General features: G+C 50.8%; 5 protein-coding genes across 5 annotated transcripts; 3 read left to right on the top strand and 2 right to left on the bottom strand.

Annotated features, from left to right (window-relative positions):
* Window positions 1-1,282: 1,282 nt before the first annotated feature.
* Window positions 1,283-3,069, top strand: CTRU02_204534 (C2H2 type zinc finger domain-containing protein; the record flags this gene model as incomplete). Its single annotated transcript, XM_036721006.1, has 2 exons — window positions 1,283-1,416; window positions 1,530-3,069. The coding sequence occupies 2 exons, from the start codon at window positions 1,283-1,285 to the stop codon at window positions 3,067-3,069; spliced, it is 1,674 nt and encodes a 557-aa protein (XP_036586990.1).
* A 749-nt stretch (window positions 3,070-3,818) lies between these two features.
* On the top strand, window positions 3,819-5,213 carry CTRU02_204533 (ribosome biogenesis GTP-binding protein YsxC; the record flags this gene model as incomplete). The annotated part of the gene is made up of 2 exons (XM_036721005.2): window positions 3,819-3,944; window positions 3,996-5,213. The coding sequence occupies 2 exons, from the start codon at window positions 3,819-3,821 to the stop codon at window positions 5,211-5,213; spliced, it is 1,344 nt and encodes a 447-aa protein (XP_036586989.2).
* A 337-nt stretch (window positions 5,214-5,550) lies between these two features.
* On the bottom strand, window positions 5,551-7,226 carry CTRU02_204532 (mRNA export factor rsm1; the record flags this gene model as incomplete). The annotated part of the gene is made up of 3 exons (XM_036721004.1): window positions 5,551-6,443; window positions 6,498-6,581; window positions 6,638-7,226. The coding sequence occupies 3 exons, from the start codon at window positions 7,224-7,226 to the stop codon at window positions 5,551-5,553; spliced, it is 1,566 nt and encodes a 521-aa protein (XP_036586988.1).
* A 682-nt stretch (window positions 7,227-7,908) lies between these two features.
* Window positions 7,909-9,195, top strand: CTRU02_204531 (mms4 protein; the record flags this gene model as incomplete). Its single annotated transcript, XM_036721003.2, has 1 exon — window positions 7,909-9,195. The coding sequence occupies one exon, from the start codon at window positions 7,909-7,911 to the stop codon at window positions 9,193-9,195; it is 1,287 nt and encodes a 428-aa protein (XP_036586987.2).
* A 1,873-nt stretch (window positions 9,196-11,068) lies between these two features.
* CTRU02_204530 (adenosine/AMP deaminase) lies at window positions 11,069-13,225 on the bottom strand (the record flags this gene model as incomplete). The annotated part of the gene is made up of 7 exons (XM_070204394.1): window positions 11,069-11,300; window positions 11,358-11,748; window positions 11,799-12,169; window positions 12,219-12,430; window positions 12,452-12,947; window positions 12,969-13,045; window positions 13,079-13,225. 7 exons carry the CDS (start codon window positions 13,223-13,225, stop codon window positions 11,069-11,071), a joined length of 1,926 nt encoding a protein of 641 aa, XP_070062157.1.
* Between the last annotated feature and the right edge of the window lie 2,684 nt (window positions 13,226-15,909).

Here is a 15,909-nt window from a genome sequence, read left to right as displayed (position 1 = left end):
TCCACTCCCAATTGGACCAACTTAGCCAGGGCCCGGGGGGGTTCTCGGTGTCTTCTGACATCAGCCGCATTACCAGTCCAGTGCCCTGCTGGTGCTGCCGCCTCCTTCCAGTAACTACTATGTAACCCTGAAGCGAAAACGGGTCCGGCCCTCCAGTGGGAAGGACCCGGTTTCCATGCCAGTCACGCTGCACAGCACAGGACTGACTCTGAAGGCCAGTCCAGTCTCGGTTTAGTGCTTGGGGGCTCGGCCTGGTCGGCGCATTTTGCCTCCGACTCTCTTGACTCAACTGCCGCCACCGCCAATAATTTACCCCTCCATCCTGATCGGGCGTCATTCAGTCATTATGTACATGATTGCGACCCCCGAGGCCTGCATGGAAGACAGGATGAGCCGGAACCAGTTGTCAACTTCCATCTCTCCACTCACTTGAGAGCATTCAAGAATAATTCAATGGATATATGTGTCACCTGTGTTGCATTTTATCCAACTGATTTACCTCATCTGAAGAAGAAGGCCTCATTTACAAGACATGAGATCTGGGCAAGATATCTGTTAGTAAAAGCCCGGTTTTTTTATGTCTCAAGCGAACATACTCTCTCGAGTTGATATCGGCAAGTCTCAATCATCATGTAAAAGAGGGCCGAGGCAATGTGCCCTAAAGCTGGAAACTAATTCGACGCTCCAAAGAGACATGCAAAGTAGGTTAATAGTAGCCTCGTCGATAAAGTGCGGCACCTTATCGATAGTACGGTAATATGTCAGAAGTGAATGGGCACGAGCACAGTCACATTTTGCCCCTCTTACGATCCCCTTTCTTGATATGTCAGCCAGGCAGAAAGGAACAGATCCAAAGAGATCGACCTTTCTTCTCGCGTCCGGTGGCTCGGGAAGCAGACGAGGCCCCCACTCTCCAGGGCATCAATTCCCAGAAAGACGCTAAAAGTTGAGCCTTCGCAGTGGCACAACTTCAGAGCAGTCCACCCCAGCCCAGGTTCTGACTGTGTGACGTGCCTATCACGGCCCTCCAAACCCCCGCCTAACCCACTAAAGCCCTTGAGAATTTTGTCTTTTAAAATCATTTTCCCCTCCGTCGTCCCCGACACACTACACCCTTGGGCGGCCATCTTTTGCCTGAACTCAGTTTCCTTCTTGCGCGTAATCTGCAAACTCGAAATTTGCTTGCGCTTACTCCCTGTCATAAGGGCTCGATCAAATATTCAAGCATCGAAAACATCTATCATTGTCTGGAGGCTGTATTCTTTGCACGCGACACTTCACCATGGCGAGCGTTGACGTCGCTGCCCTCGGCAGTGGAGGGGCAACCGCAACCTCGCACCCTTATACTTGCAACACCTGCGCGGTTGCCTATCGAAACATCGATCTGCAACGAGGCCATATGAAGAGCGACTGGCAGTATGTACTCATTTTCCCCTTCCATCTGTGCTTTTTTTCTGTTGTGTTCATGGTCTTCACCCTCTCCCCCACCTCTGTCCCGCGCAGACCAACTGACATCATCTTTTTTTCAGCCGCTACAACCTCAAGCGCCGAGTCGCTTCTCTCCCTCCCATCACTTCTGAGATCTTCAACGAGAAGGTCCTCCAGGCTCGCGCTGTCCAGAGCGCTGAGGCTGAGAAGGCCATGTTTGAGCGCACCTGTGAAGCCTGCCAGAAGTCTTACTCCAGTGAAAACGCATTCCAAAACCATCTTACAAGCCAAAAACACAAAGTGCGCGTCGCCTCCCTTGCTCGCCGCAAGGGCCCAGTCGCCGATGATGCCAGCTCCGTTATGAGCTCGACTTTCTCTCTTGGCGAACCCATATCTATTGAGAAGGAGGCTGAGCTGGATTCTGAAGCTGAGGAGGAATTCATTGCTGTTGTCGAAGGCCTAAAGAAGACCAACATCGAAGAATCCAAGGATGAACGCCCCTCGCCTGTAAAGCGTCCTTCAAACCCTCACTTGTCAGCCCAGGGCCAGCGTGCTGGTGATGATGCCTCCATCAACAGGGAATCTGATTCCACCACCCCTGTCCCGTCCAAGCCAGAGATCGCATGGACTATCAAGTCTTGCCTCTTCTGCAACTACGAGTCTCCTAGCGTAACCCTGAACGCTAGCCACATGGAACGCTTCCACGATATGTTCATCCCCGAAAAGCAATACCTCGTTGACCTGGAGGGATTGTTGCAGCATCTGCAGGAACGCATCCATGAGGGCCACCAATGTCTTTACTGCTTCAAGACCAAAAAGACGGCTTTCGCTGTCCAGACCCATATGCGCGACAAGGGCCATTGCAAGATTCCCTACGATACTGAGGAGGTTCAGCTCGATATTGGTGACTTCTACGATTTCCGCAGCACCTACTCGGACGACGGCGAGTCAGATGATGAAGAAGAGGTTGATCAGAACGGTGGAGCTAAACTGGGCTTGAAGCGCCCTACCAAGCTATTTGGCGAAGATGGCGAGGAGGTCGACGGTGCCGCAGAGGATGGCTGGGAGACGGACAGCGATGCTTCTTCGCTTGATTCGGACGAGCTGACGGCTTTCACTGCGGATGGCCGCTACGAGCAATACGAGCGTTTGGACAAGCATCCCCATCACTCTCGTGACGATCCTCGAGCACACCACCAAGCAGATGGCTGGCACTCTCATGCCCACAAGCATACCCGCGCTGTCTTTTACGATGACTACGAGCTGCACTTGCCGTCCGGCAAATCAGTTGGCCACCGCGCTCATAACAGATACTTCCGCCAGAACCTCCACAACTACCCTACTCCCGAGGAGCGTGCTGAGCGTCTGGCGATTGAGGCGGGCTCCGGTGATGAGATGGATGTTGACGGGATGGAGCTTACCACCACCGGCAACCCCCGTTCTCGCAACAGCCGCGCCATTGCTCGTAGAGACGCCGCTGGCATGGCCGGCGTGACGGACAATCAGAAGCGCGTCGCCAAGGAAGAGGCGACCAGAGGCCGGAGCGCTGCTACCCGACACGAGAAGAGATACAACTACAAGGTCAGCGAGAAGTTGAACAACCAAAAGAACTTCTACTACCGCTACCAGGCCGGTGGTTGATCGACTCGCATTTGGATGGTCAGGCGTTGGGCGGTTTGCTTTTTATTCAGTTTTGTGGGATTGTATCGAGCCACCATAGGAATTGGCATGCATGATGAGGCTATGATTTACCATGCATATGGGAGGTAGACAAAATAGAGCCCACTGAAGCAGATGCATTCTTCGCATAATATTTCGTTCCATGGTCCAAGCTTTGAAAATGACGTTTTTCCATCCACAGGCAGCTGTAGAATCATGCTTGTATCAGAACGTCAAAATCGCTTTGATGCATTTTTCCCCGAGATCAAGTCAAATAGTGACCACGCCCCCATCAGTCACGTCCAACTGTTGCTCTAAACTTCTCAAGGTCAATAGTGTAGGTGTTGAAATAATGAGGTCGTTCGTTTTGGTTTCTAAATAGAAAGCTCATGATGTTGTCCATCAATATGCGCAGATCTCGCGCAATCATACAAAATTTGTCGCCGCTTCCTCGGCGATGGCTGAGCAGCAGGCCAACCAGAACAACATACAACTCCTCGCGCCCCAATCGAGATGATTCTCAGTATGAAAGGCGCAACTCCTCTTGGCGCGACGATGAGGTCTCTTATAGAATCCACGGGGGTAATCGAGGGCGAGACAGCAAATTTGCATCTCCGCGTACGGGCACCGGCCGCAGCTTTCCGTCAAGAGCACCGCCGTCCAGCCGAGACGGTTTTGAGTATGAGAGACGAAATAACTCTCGGCGCTCTGATGATTTTTCGGATAGGGACATGAGAGTGGATCGTGGGCGGGACAGCAGATTCTCAACATCACGTACTGCTACGCCTCGGACGCTACGAAGTCTGCCGCCGAGGTCACAACCACCACCCAAAAAAGAGCCAGGGTTGGCTTTGATAGTAAGTGGAATTTCTCGTTTCTACACCGCGCGTAACTAACCAAGTCTGAAGCCGAAGCTGTCCGAAGAAGAGCAGAGCAAGATCAGCACTCCCAAGCAACTATGGGCAGCCAGCTCAATGTTTTTCACACCACCCACGAGACCCAAACAGTCTCCGCAACCACGTCAACAGCCCCAAAGAGGTCGCAACTCAGCCGTAGCGTCCGCAAGCGCAATCAGAGCGGCAATTCGAGGCCTACCGGAAGAGACACCTGATAGCGGCGTAACCTCCGGGGGCACCATCTTCGCTGGCACAGCTAATGACACCTCCTACGGTGAAGCCAACAATTTCTTCCGACTCCCGCCCGCCACCTTCCTTTACAGCGCATTTCGCTTCAAGCAGCACCCGATCAACACCACCACCCCCGAGATCTGTATCGTAGGCGCCAGTAACTGCGGCAAGTCGACCTTCGTTAACGCCCTCACTGGCGCGTCTGCGGACAGGCTCGCGAAGGTGAGCGACAAGGCGGGCAAGACTGTGGCCATGAACGCGTATGGTGTGGGACCTCTAAGCGGCATCCCTTTCCGCAAGCCACTTTCCCCGGATGCCGCTGGCGAAAAACCTTCGCAGCATGGTATGATACTCGTTGATACACCTGGATACGGCCACGCCAGTCGGCAGGAGTGGGGCCAGGAAATTGCCGAATATGTGAACAAGCGTACGATGTTGAAGGGCGTCATTCTTCTTCTGTCTGCGGAGAAGAAAGTTTCAAAGCAGGATGAGCAGGTCATGAAGCTGTTGGCGGGCGCGGGCAGGCCCGTGATGGTGGTGTTTACCAAGATGGACAAGGCCCTGCGCAGTCGTGCCAGAGAGGAGGGTGGTATTGCAGAGAGGCTGAGGGAAGTGGAGAGGAGTTTTTCATACACTGGCTGGGACGGTTGGGTACCGAAAATTCACCTCACGGCGGCAAGGATGGAGCGCGATAAGAGTTGGGGGTTGGACGTGGCGCATAGCGCGGCTGGAATGGCGGGCGTAAGGATGGCGGTGTTGGAGTTAGCAGAGCTCAAAGAATTTGTTGCACCGGAGAGGAAGCTCCATGTAAAGAGAGGGAAAGATGAAAAACACCAGGCAGTTGTGTCTAATATAAAGGAGGAGGAGCCCGTGGAAAAGGAAATGGGGCAGAAGAGACAGGAGCCCGGAAAGGCTTTGGAGAGCGACCCTGCGGCATGGTCAGGTAAGGTTGTCTCATTTGAGGAACTGGAGAAGAAGTTTGGAGATTGGAGCTCGTAGGTTGATGCATTGTAAGATAGTGTTTGATGCCCAAGGTGGACATGATACCCTCTAAAAGACATACAACTCATTTCTTGACAGATGCTACGTAAAACCATGCACCAGGGATGTGACTTCATCTTCAAATCATTTCAATTACTACGTCATCTGGAGCAAAACCGTTTTCAGACTATTAAATGAGCTCCGTCATATGGGTATTCCAGCAGTATCAGACATCTTGAGCGCAGCACCGTCTGCGGCTCAAGAACCCTCAAGAACTCCGTTCATGCCAAAAAAAAAAGAAAGAAACAACATAAAGGGAGCGGCGGTATAATACACTACTGTTCATGAGCTGTCATCACACATTCTCCTTTTCCTTCTCCTTCTCCGTATTTTTTTCCGCTTGTACGCCTGCTCCCGACGCATTTGAATGTGCCGTTCCTGGTCTGCTAAGCGACCGGCGGAGTTTTTTCGCATTTTTTGATTCGAAAAGGCTTTTTACTCTTCTCAGGCGGGCCCAACGCTCCTTATCCTTGGCATCTCGAGTCTTCTCATCATCGTCACCTGGCTCCGTAACAGCGCTGGGAGAATCATAGGGCCCTCCTGGTGTCGATGGCGCAGCAGCACCTCGGCGAACTGGAGTTGATGGCACTGACGCGCCTCTACTATGCCAAGCCTTGTTCTTTGGTCGGTCATCGAGAGCTCCTCGTAGGTAGGCATCGTTCTTAAGCACCTGCGCCAAGCACTTCCAGGCGGCCATATTGGACTCCGAGCCTGACTTCGCAGTGCCAAGGCGTTGTGTCATCGGATTCTTCCATGGGCAGAAGAAACGATGCTCCTTGACAGGATCAAGATGGTCCATGGGCGCTGGAACGAGTATTTCGCCGTCGGCGCTAACCTCCTTGCTCTTGAACATCCACAGACCAAGTCTTCTCAGGCAAGTATGACAAGAAGCGGAATTTGGCACAGCACCAATTCGAGGGTTCGTCAGGCCCTGCCAACCCATTAAGGCAAGGGCAAGGGCGACCCTGTTTGGTTGTTTGGGGTCTGGTGAGTCTTTGGCTGGCGGCGGGTTGGTAAAGAAATCCTCAGGTAGCTGGGTGAGAACATCGTCGATATTAAGCCCCTCAGGAAGCCGTAGATTAAATTCATACGGCAAGAACGATTTTCTCCCACAGAGTTCATCATATCTTTGCCGTAAGGCCTCCATGCTCAATTTGGCGTTGGTGAGAGACAGCCGCAGCAGAGAATCTGCACATGTCAGTTTCGTTCCTGAGTCAAGTCAGAATTCCAATGAACACATACCATCGCATCCACGTTTCCTCCACAGGCATTCCTCGAGGTGGGCCGACACGATAAGATCTGAATATTTCTGGACCAAAGCTTCCTCTGCTTTACCAATCAGTTTATATGCCGACGTTCAGAAAGGGATATCGTGAACCTACCCACGTCAGACGCAACAAGAACGGGCACTTCCTTGCCATCAACCTCCCGCTTGTTCAGCTTGACGACAAGCTCTTTGTTACAGAGCGCGCAGCGTACACGGTCTTTGCCCTGACATACCCATCCTCTCTTCGCCCACTCAATTTCGTTGACCCTATCGGGCTTTGGCGTCCAATCCGTGATCTCTTGAAAGCTAGCCAACCTTTTTAACAACTCATTCCGGTCACTCGGGGCGTACTTCGACGTGACCTGTACTATTTGCTCCTTGGACGAGTTTGGTATCCACTTCTTCAGAACAATATTCGAGACGGTCGTTGCCGACGCGCCTGTTGTGGTGTTGGTGATCGTAGACCTCTTTTCAGTCAAAGCCTGCAAGCGCCGGCGCTTCAACAGTATATCCTCTTCGATCGACATAGGCGTTTTGGTATTGGTGTTCGACGAGCTTGTGTTCGAGGCCGGGAGAGAAGTCGTTGAGGGACGAGGCGACTCGGTCGGCAGGCTGGAGGACTCATTGTTGCTAGACTTGGTAGACGCTGACGATCTGCCCATTCCCTGGATCAGGGAGTTGAACTTGCGCTTGGTTGCATTCATTTTCCGCTAGCAATTTGACGTACCGGAGACGAGAGCTGTCGAGAGCGCTCAACTTGGCAAGCTGCAGGGTTAAGAAATTGAGGATGGACAAGAAAGAAGCAAAGTTGGTGACACTGTCAGCACGTAACTAGTCAGGCTCGTCAAAAGTCCAACTTCGACACCTCTTTGGATCGCCGTGAGTCAAACTTGTGCTTGCGTGATGTTGTAACATGGAATAACTTCAAGGATGGGTTAACGCTTTGTACTGGGTATCAAACATGGGCGCCTGGCTCGCGAAAGTCAACAAACGCCTGTTGCTGATCGGGTAATAAGCTGATACCCCTGTCGCATATGCGCTAGCAGTAGGAGGGGAGCAACCAGCAGGCAATTGGCTAACTGAAGGTCTGAGCTACCTGGGCTTATGTGCATTTATTAACTTATCGAGGCACTTCTTGATAAGATAAGAAAACTGTGGAATGGATAATGGGGAAAAAAAAAAAAAGCGAAAAAAAAATTCGCGGGGCAGGGGTGCCGGCGTAAAATTTTGGGAACGCCGACTCGCCGACGTTGTGATTCCACAGAAATTTTCCCAGGTGAAGACTAACTCCATCATTCACCGAGGAAGTCGCTACACGCCCACGTATCCAATTGCTTTCCCTCTTATCATTTTCGCCACAAAGAAAAGCTTGAGCACTTGAAGCATATGTCAGCCTCAGGTCCTCCTTCTTGGCTTTTCTCTAATAACTCTTCCAAAGCCGCGGCTCCTTCAACCCCAACCCCTGTTACCACGATAACGTCGAAGCAAGACAAGATGGTCAAGAAGGAGAAGAAGGGCAGCAAGGCCGCTGCCGCGCCTGCTAAGCAGTCTCCCCCCGATCAATTGATGGACCTCGTCGACTCCTTCCTCTCTGAGAACGCCTTCACTTCCGCCCATGAGGCTTTCCAGAAGCAGCGCTCCAAGAATGGCTGGAAGCCTTCCAAGAAGCAGGCCACCAGCCCCAGCCTCGTCGCCGTCTTCCAAACTTGGCAGACCACCACCAAAGCTCCTGCCGCTAAGGAGGCCGAAAGCAGCAGCAGCAGCGATGATAGCAGCTCCAGCTCCAGCGATGACAGCAGCAGCGACGAGGAGGATGTCCCTATGGCCGATGCCGCCGATGAGAGCGACAGCTCCAGCTCCAGCAGCTCCAGCTCTAGCTCTGATTCAAGCAGCGACGACAGCGATAGCGAAGATGAGAAGCCTGCGCCCAAGAAGGGACTGAAGCGTAAGGCTCCCGAGTCGGACAGCAGCAGCTCTGATAGCAGCAGCGAGAGCGACTCCTCTAGCTCAGACGATTCCAGCTCCGAAGACGAGCGTCCCCAGGCTAAGAAGCAGAAGACGAAGGCTTCTAGCAGCAGCAGCTCCTCTTCTTCGTCTTCCGATTCTGATTCCTCGTCCTCCAGCTCGGACAGCAGCTCCAGCGAGGAGTCTTCTTCTGATGAGTCCTCCGACTCGGACTCTTCTGACAGTGATTCCGACTCAGACAGTGACTCCGACGCCTCCGAGGCTGCGAAGGTGCCCCTTCCTGAATCTGACTCCGACTCCTCTTCCGACTCAGACTCGGATGACGAGAAGAAGACGAAGAAGGATGACACTGCTTCCAACTCTTCTGGCACCCTTGAGAAGACCTCTCCCGAAGTCAAGGATGCTGCCGACCCTCCCCTGCCTCCTGACCCGGTCACCTTCCGCAACCAGAACAACCGTGGTAAGAATGCCAACGGCAAGAAGGTCCCCAACAAGCCCTTCTCGCGCATTCCTGACGATGTTAATGTCGACCCCCGCTTCGCCAGCAACGAGTATGTGCCCAACGACTATTCGCAGCGTGCCCACGAGGACCTTATTGTCACCAAGGGCAAGGGCTTCACTAAGGAGAAGAACAAGAAGAAGCGCGGCAGCTACCGCGGCGGCTTGATTGACATCAGCAGCAAGAAGGGCATCAAGTTTGACTTTTAAGCCAAATAGCTCATACATGCTTTGCGTCAAATCAAGTCTTTTGGTCTCGGAGTTAGGAATTCTCCCAAAAATAACATTGCGGAGTTTGTTCAGTATGGAGAGAATAGGAGCGGTGGTCGGTTTGCTTTGGCAGTTCGTCGCATAGTTATATTCAGAGCATCGCACTTCCGGTGAAGAAGCTGCTATTTCCACGAAAAGGCGACGGAGTTTCTTTCACGGCATAATTTTTATAGACTCGATATCGGCGTCTCACGCACGATACCGTGTAAATAGACTAAAAGTTCTCACACCGCTCTCCTCGGTTCCTATTCCCATATTCCCTGTACGAGTGACATGTCAACAGTAATGCACCTAGCTATGAGCTTGTTTGGCTGCGATCTACAAGAAGCTGTGGATTTTCGTGTGAAGTAGATCAGATGCGCTTGGATCAGCTCACTGGTAACGACCAGTAAAAGAGACGTCTTTTTTGCCGCTTTAATACTTGAGAAAGATATTGAAGCTGTCCCTCAAAAACTCAGCCCATACGCATTGCATCGTTGTGTTCAATGACCGCCAAGAAGAAGATCCTAACCGAAGTTACTACAATCGCCTCCAACGGATGCAAAAAATGGAAGACAGAAAGGCTGTCCAAGTTTAGGATCAGCCTGGCTTACAAAAGATTGGTATTGGTTTATAAAGTCGCCTTGGGCCTGTCAATCCGTTTCGGCAGTAGGAAATGCCTTTGCGACCCTTGCCATAGTTCAAAAGTGTACAACAAATGAGCGAAAGAAAAGTTTTCAGGACGGGAAGGTGGTGATGTCACACCTGAAGAATAGAAAAGAATCCCAGTCCAGATCTTGAACCCCGGCCAGTTTCTGGGCTGGCCTGGCCTGGCTGGATACGGCTATGGTCAGGCCAGTGTAACCGGTCCTAAGTTAGAACTGCAGGTCCCAAGCAGTGCGGTCAGATTTCCATTTGCCTTGTATGGCCTAGATGCGAGATAGCCACCGCTGGCCTCGTATGCAGCCTCGAGGAGAAGGGATGAACAAGTGGGGGGCAGCGTTGATACAAAGATTTCAGATGGAGGCCAGCACATGAAGGCCCAGCAGAGGTGGGTTCGGTGTTCGCTTCATGGCGGGTAAGGCGCCCGATGATGGCAAGGGGGCCCACCGGCCTTAAGCTTAAAAAGCCTAAATTTGATGGGTGCGGAGAATGGTGCACAAGCACAAATGGAGGAAGGACCCAGCCCAAGGACCTCGTATCCAGACAGAGAACATTTGTGCTGTTACAATCTAAACAAATTACAGGACACCAAGATATATGACTTGGTGGTTCATTGCATATGAAAGCGCACTATAACTCTAAGCGCAAGTAATCTGATTCCGCCTTGAAGCTTCGGCATCGCCCCACTGATGCAATTCGATGGCGGTAACTTCATTACGGAGTAGATTGACGCAATCACAATGTGAAGAGGTGTCCCAGTATTTCGGGCTACAACCACCATACTTATCCCTACGAATACATAATGATCTGCGAGAACCGTTAGTGGAGCCCAGTGTTGGCTGAAGATGAACGCCAGCTTCGCAGTTCTGCTCTGTTGTAGGCGTCTGCGGCCCGATAGAGGCCAAGAGGGACTGATTGGTGGGCTAGTAAAATGCAAATTGCCTTTTCTGACCAGATCTTATTAACAGCCTGGTGACGTATCACATGTCATTTGGAAGGTGCATTTGTGCCACTCGAGGGCTCCAGCCTCAGAAATAGCGTCCCTTTTTTTTCTTCATGATCATCAGGACGTCTCATCCGTTATCATTTCTGGTAGCTTTTTGGCCAGTCGAGCCGAAGCTTGGTATCTCTAAGGTTAAGGCAAAGAATCGAAGTATGAAAGAGGCTAACGTCATGCCGATGTTTTCGACTTGTCCTCCAGCACCTGCACACCGCCGTACTCGAAGATGATCCAATCGAGAAAATTCTCCCATCGTGTCTCCCACTCTGTTCGCACAGCCTCCAGTTCCTCTTTGGACATACATGAATGCTCCAAACTCCACTCGATAAGTTGCCGCCAACCGTGCAACGTCATGTCCGTCTTGCCAACCATAGCTTGGTAGAAATCGTGAGAAAGACTTGATCTGTACCTCTTGTTAGTATGAGAACCATCTATATATACTAACAATATCAATACATACCTAAATATTGTTCCATTGTCTGAGTTCAGCGTACAATGTACGTTATTTGCGAGGAGGTTGTACATGGAGTGTCCCGTAATCCTTGGCGTAAGGCCAAGCTCCTCATTTGAAATTGGACAAACCTCGAGGCAGATACCTCTCTTCTTCATGTGTTCCATAATGTAAGGGTGTCTGGCAAGAGCAAAACCGTGGCCAATACGTTTTGAGTTAAGCAGCAAAGCGTCTACAAGGTTGCTATCGGTATCGTTGCCGATCTCTGTCGTCTCGCCGCAATGGAAAAGGAACGGGATATCAACCTTTGCCTCGTCGCAGTTCTTTCTAAACTCTAGAAACTCGGGAATAAAGTCCTTCAAAGGCCGCCCCTTAGATTCCTCACCAACCAGATCAAAACCTGTTTCATTAGCAACCCTTTATCTGTTAAGTAACGAGGAATATGCTTACCAGCAATCCATTGGGGCCACTTCTGCTTGAATGTTAGACATTCAGCGAGAGCGAATTCAACTGACTTGTTGGAAAATGATCGTGGTGTGCAGTAAATGACTTTCAGTCCGCCAAAGTAATCTTCGGTTGTAGCCTGGAAAGATTCATACTCCTCGATAATAATTTTCATAATACCCACATTATTGATTTGTCTTGTGCCGTCGTCAGTCCAGAGCTGGTTTGTCTCCATAAAATTCGGTCGAATCTCAGCGTATTGGATGTTATCCCGAACAAAATCCTCTAAGCAACTCCGGGTATACTTGCGATATGCCGTTTCGTAGTTAAAAAGTCCCTTCATCATCCGCGTGCGGCCGTTAAACTTTTCCCAAGCACTAACCATATTAGCAAATGCCTGGTTAAAACATAAGTGTATATGATTACCCTTGAACTGTCTGGAGGTGATTATGAGCCTCTTGTTCGTGAAAAATCATTTTGCTTGTGAGCCACTCCTCAGCATCTTGGCCGTCATAGTATTGAGAGAATTCCCTTAGGAATTGAGAGTATTTCATGGTTTGTCGTTTCACATATCTCGGCGAGAAGATATTGCCGGGATCTTCCTTCTCAGGAGGTAGAATAGAGAATTGAATTTCGCACCGATGGAGGGCTATAGCAACATCTCCTTGGGCTATGCCATCGCCGCTGGGGGCTAATGAGATGTCGCTGGTGATGAACATGCGATCCATCTCCTTGGCAATACCCAAAAGGGTAGTAGGTTTTAAACAGGCATTGAAATGAATATGAAGATGCGCCCCTTTGGGCATCTTGGTTGCAACTTTGAATAATTTGGTCTTCTCGATCAGGTCCACGTTGGACAGGAAGTGGTCAGCGGCAAATCGGGAGTGCTTCTGACCACCCCACCCCAGCCTTGGCTCAGCCGCGTCATACACCTCGCTGTTGTCTTCCTTCTTGAGAGCCTGAATGATGATGTTGGCTTCTTTCTCTTTCGGCGATGCTAATACCGTAAGCCGGAAGTCAAATGAGAGTGTGCTTTCGCGGCTCATAATCTCGTTTCGCTGGCGCATGTACTCATCGAAGCGATCAATCTTGACTGCCGCGACAGCCGCTCGTGTCCTCAGACGACCAACATCTAGGATAGTGTCCTGGCGGCGCCTCGGCCAGGGCTGGCCGAAGAGGCTGTCGCCGGCCTCTTCAATGACTTTATCGTGGGCATCAATCATTTCTTGAGCCATGTCCATGTCAGCCTGGTGATGTGGGAGGGGACCAGCTGTAGGGGGCGTAGACTGCTGGTGGCGACGGTGGTGATGGGGATGCTTTTGGAGACGTTTGGAGGAGTGTCGCGTGAGTGTATTGCTGTCCCTTCTATGTCCCTGACCATCCTTTTCACCAGATGCATCGTCTTTCTCGATGTTTGAGCATAAACTACCCATTAAAGTATATGAAATGAGACTAGGCGCAAGAAAAGTGATGATTCTTTGATGAGTTTTTGAATGATCCGTCTCTGGGATCGAGGGGTGATTCAGGGCACAGGGTGCTATGTCGCAGTGGAGTAGCCTTGGTCAATCGAATCGCCGTAATGGCAGGATAATACTTTCAATTATATCTCTGCGAAGGGGTTCCCCAGCTTTGTTGGACCATCATGAACCCAAGTGGAAAAAAGGGTCGGCCTAGCTCGTATGTGTCGCCAGGTGAATGTATGAGTAAGAAAGAGAGGTACCCTGAATTGGAAGTGCTAAAGATGGAGCATTGGGAAATGTTGCCAAAGGCAATTGAGCGCAGCCTCAAACCTGGCGGCAGTGGTCAATGGTACAATGCAGCCAGCCCAACTGATAATAGCTAGAGGGCCTGTAAGCAGGCTACCAACCCCCCAGGGATCCCAGGGCTCTCCCAGAAGACACTGGCTGTGAGGTTGGGAAGAAGGAGGGGCTACTGCCTAAGTATAAGCGCCGATCCCTAATGGGGAATAGTGCCATTTTAACACAGGTCGCTCGCGGGCCCTCCCCCTGTCCCAAGCCCTTATTCAGTTGATTGGGCTGATTGGGAGGCATTCTACTCAGGTTACCTCTTTTTCTGCATAGGATATCTGCGTTTTCCAGCATGTTATACAGCCACGTGACATCCTTTGTCTGCTTTCAGCATTGATGGTAAGCATACATTTCACACAACTGTATGATTCTTGGCTTGTTTGCAAGCAACTTATTTCAAGGTGTCATCTTATCAATCATCGGCTTTGTTCCGCATCAGACCTACAATCAGCAAACAACAAGCGAAAACGGGCCCTCATGAGCTCCCTCCTTGTAGGCTGAGTCCTTAGTTCAACTCGTGTTTGGCCTTAGCCAAGAGTCACTCAGCATCCCTTGTCATTCACGATCGCCATGCCACAACTGCTACTCACACGACCCCCATCTGAAGACTAAGCCATACGCCAGGGCCCGTCCACATGGCTGCCAGACTTTAGGGCTCTGCCAAACGCCCACCTGGGGTGCACGAACCACTCTCTAGAATCCCAGAAACCTGGGATTCTTCAACAACCCCTGCTTGGGATGTGCAAGCCCTTTGTCGTTTTTCAAACGGGCTAACTCTAAATCCAAGGCAGCAAGCCTCAAGCGCCCTTCAAACCAATACCCTATTGGATAGCCTCCATCCAACTTTGGCCAAGTTTGGCCAGATTTATATGCCGGGCATGTCATAAGCCATTCACTCTCAAGCCTATTCATACATGACCTAGGGGCTTCTGCTTCTATTTCTCCAGATGGCAAGGGGCCAAGCACCGCGCAGCATCAAATAGGTATACGCAGTCACTATGCTATTCTCATCATGGATCTTAATCTTTCGTTTGGATCGTAAGCCGGGTAAAGGATTTGAGGCCAAACAGCAACAAAGCACATCTTCTAAGCAGCGGATGAGCTTGTCATCCGTCATACCAAGCTTTATTACAGGGCTCAGATCAGTAACAAGGCTCAGATCAGTGACAAGTGTCAACTTTCTTCCCAAGACGGCAAACTTGGCTCTTTAACGAAAAGGGTCTAGACATAGAAGCAGGGTTGACATGCCGCCATTACATGCCCCATCCAGGCCTGACTGATAAAATGATGGTCATGAGAAGGTGCCTTGCCAGAGCACCACTGTACTCGGTGGTGGCTTGGAGTGCTCTCTGAGATGCCAGACTTCACGCTATGAGGTTTCCCTAAGCACTACTCGTGGAACAGGCTAATCAGTTGCGCCGCAGAGTTACATGTTCGTCACATTGCGCCCTCCAACGGCCATTTTCTACATTTTTCCAGGTGCCTCAAGCACTTCGCGACTGCATGAAATAATAATGCGCTCTCCAATACGAGGGTCCTTGATTGCAGTTTTGTTCGTCAACTGGTTAACCTGAGATGTGACCTGTCTCTCTCTCATCGAATCGAAGTGTACCCTGTTTCGCTTGTCGGTGAATGAGATTCTCTATGACCGACATAAATAAAGGGAAAAAACATCTTAAATACTTTAACGGTATCGACGGCGTCGCGAGATCGGAAATTCCGGTGTGGATCTACGCAAGACGTGGGTGTCTCCAACTCTGTTGACCAGGAATCTCGGGAATTCCGCCGGCGTACGTCAACCGTGTGGAAACCAACTCCTTCCTCTTTATGAAATAAGGCGGTCCAGAAACAACATCCCTTCCTGAAATGGATTCCTTTCGGCCTGTATTTCGGCCCTTATTCGTCGTAGCGACCTTCAAATCATCTACACCCCGGTTCACGTCATGCCAGATAACTGTGTGACCCCTGCGATCTCTGATTTGCATGGGATGAACGGCGGGCCAGTGGGAACGAAACGGGGTAGGTCTTTAGGAATAAAAGAACACTTTACATCAACAAACATGATAGATAGTGGAGCCGTCGAGAAACGGCGCGAAATTAGAAAGGCTCTAACGTTCGACGTATGCATGAGAAGAAGCAATGCCGACTGCCAGGGTTACATCGAATGAGGTTCCCTTCTGCTATGGAGCTGGCATCAACGGCGACTCGGACTCCGAGCGAGTTGCGTAGTTCCTGTCCACATTCCGTCACGTTGTTGACTCTTTATAAGCTGTCTTGTTCTTAAATCCTGAGCATGACCTTTGCTTTGC

This window comes from Colletotrichum truncatum (genome assembly GCF_014235925.2).
Source record: "Colletotrichum truncatum strain CMES1059 chromosome Unknown Contig_0002, whole genome shotgun sequence".
Classification (NCBI taxonomy): Eukaryota; Fungi; Ascomycota; class Sordariomycetes; order Glomerellales; family Glomerellaceae; genus Colletotrichum; species Colletotrichum truncatum.
This window is presented reverse-complemented; position numbering and strand designations above follow the sequence as displayed.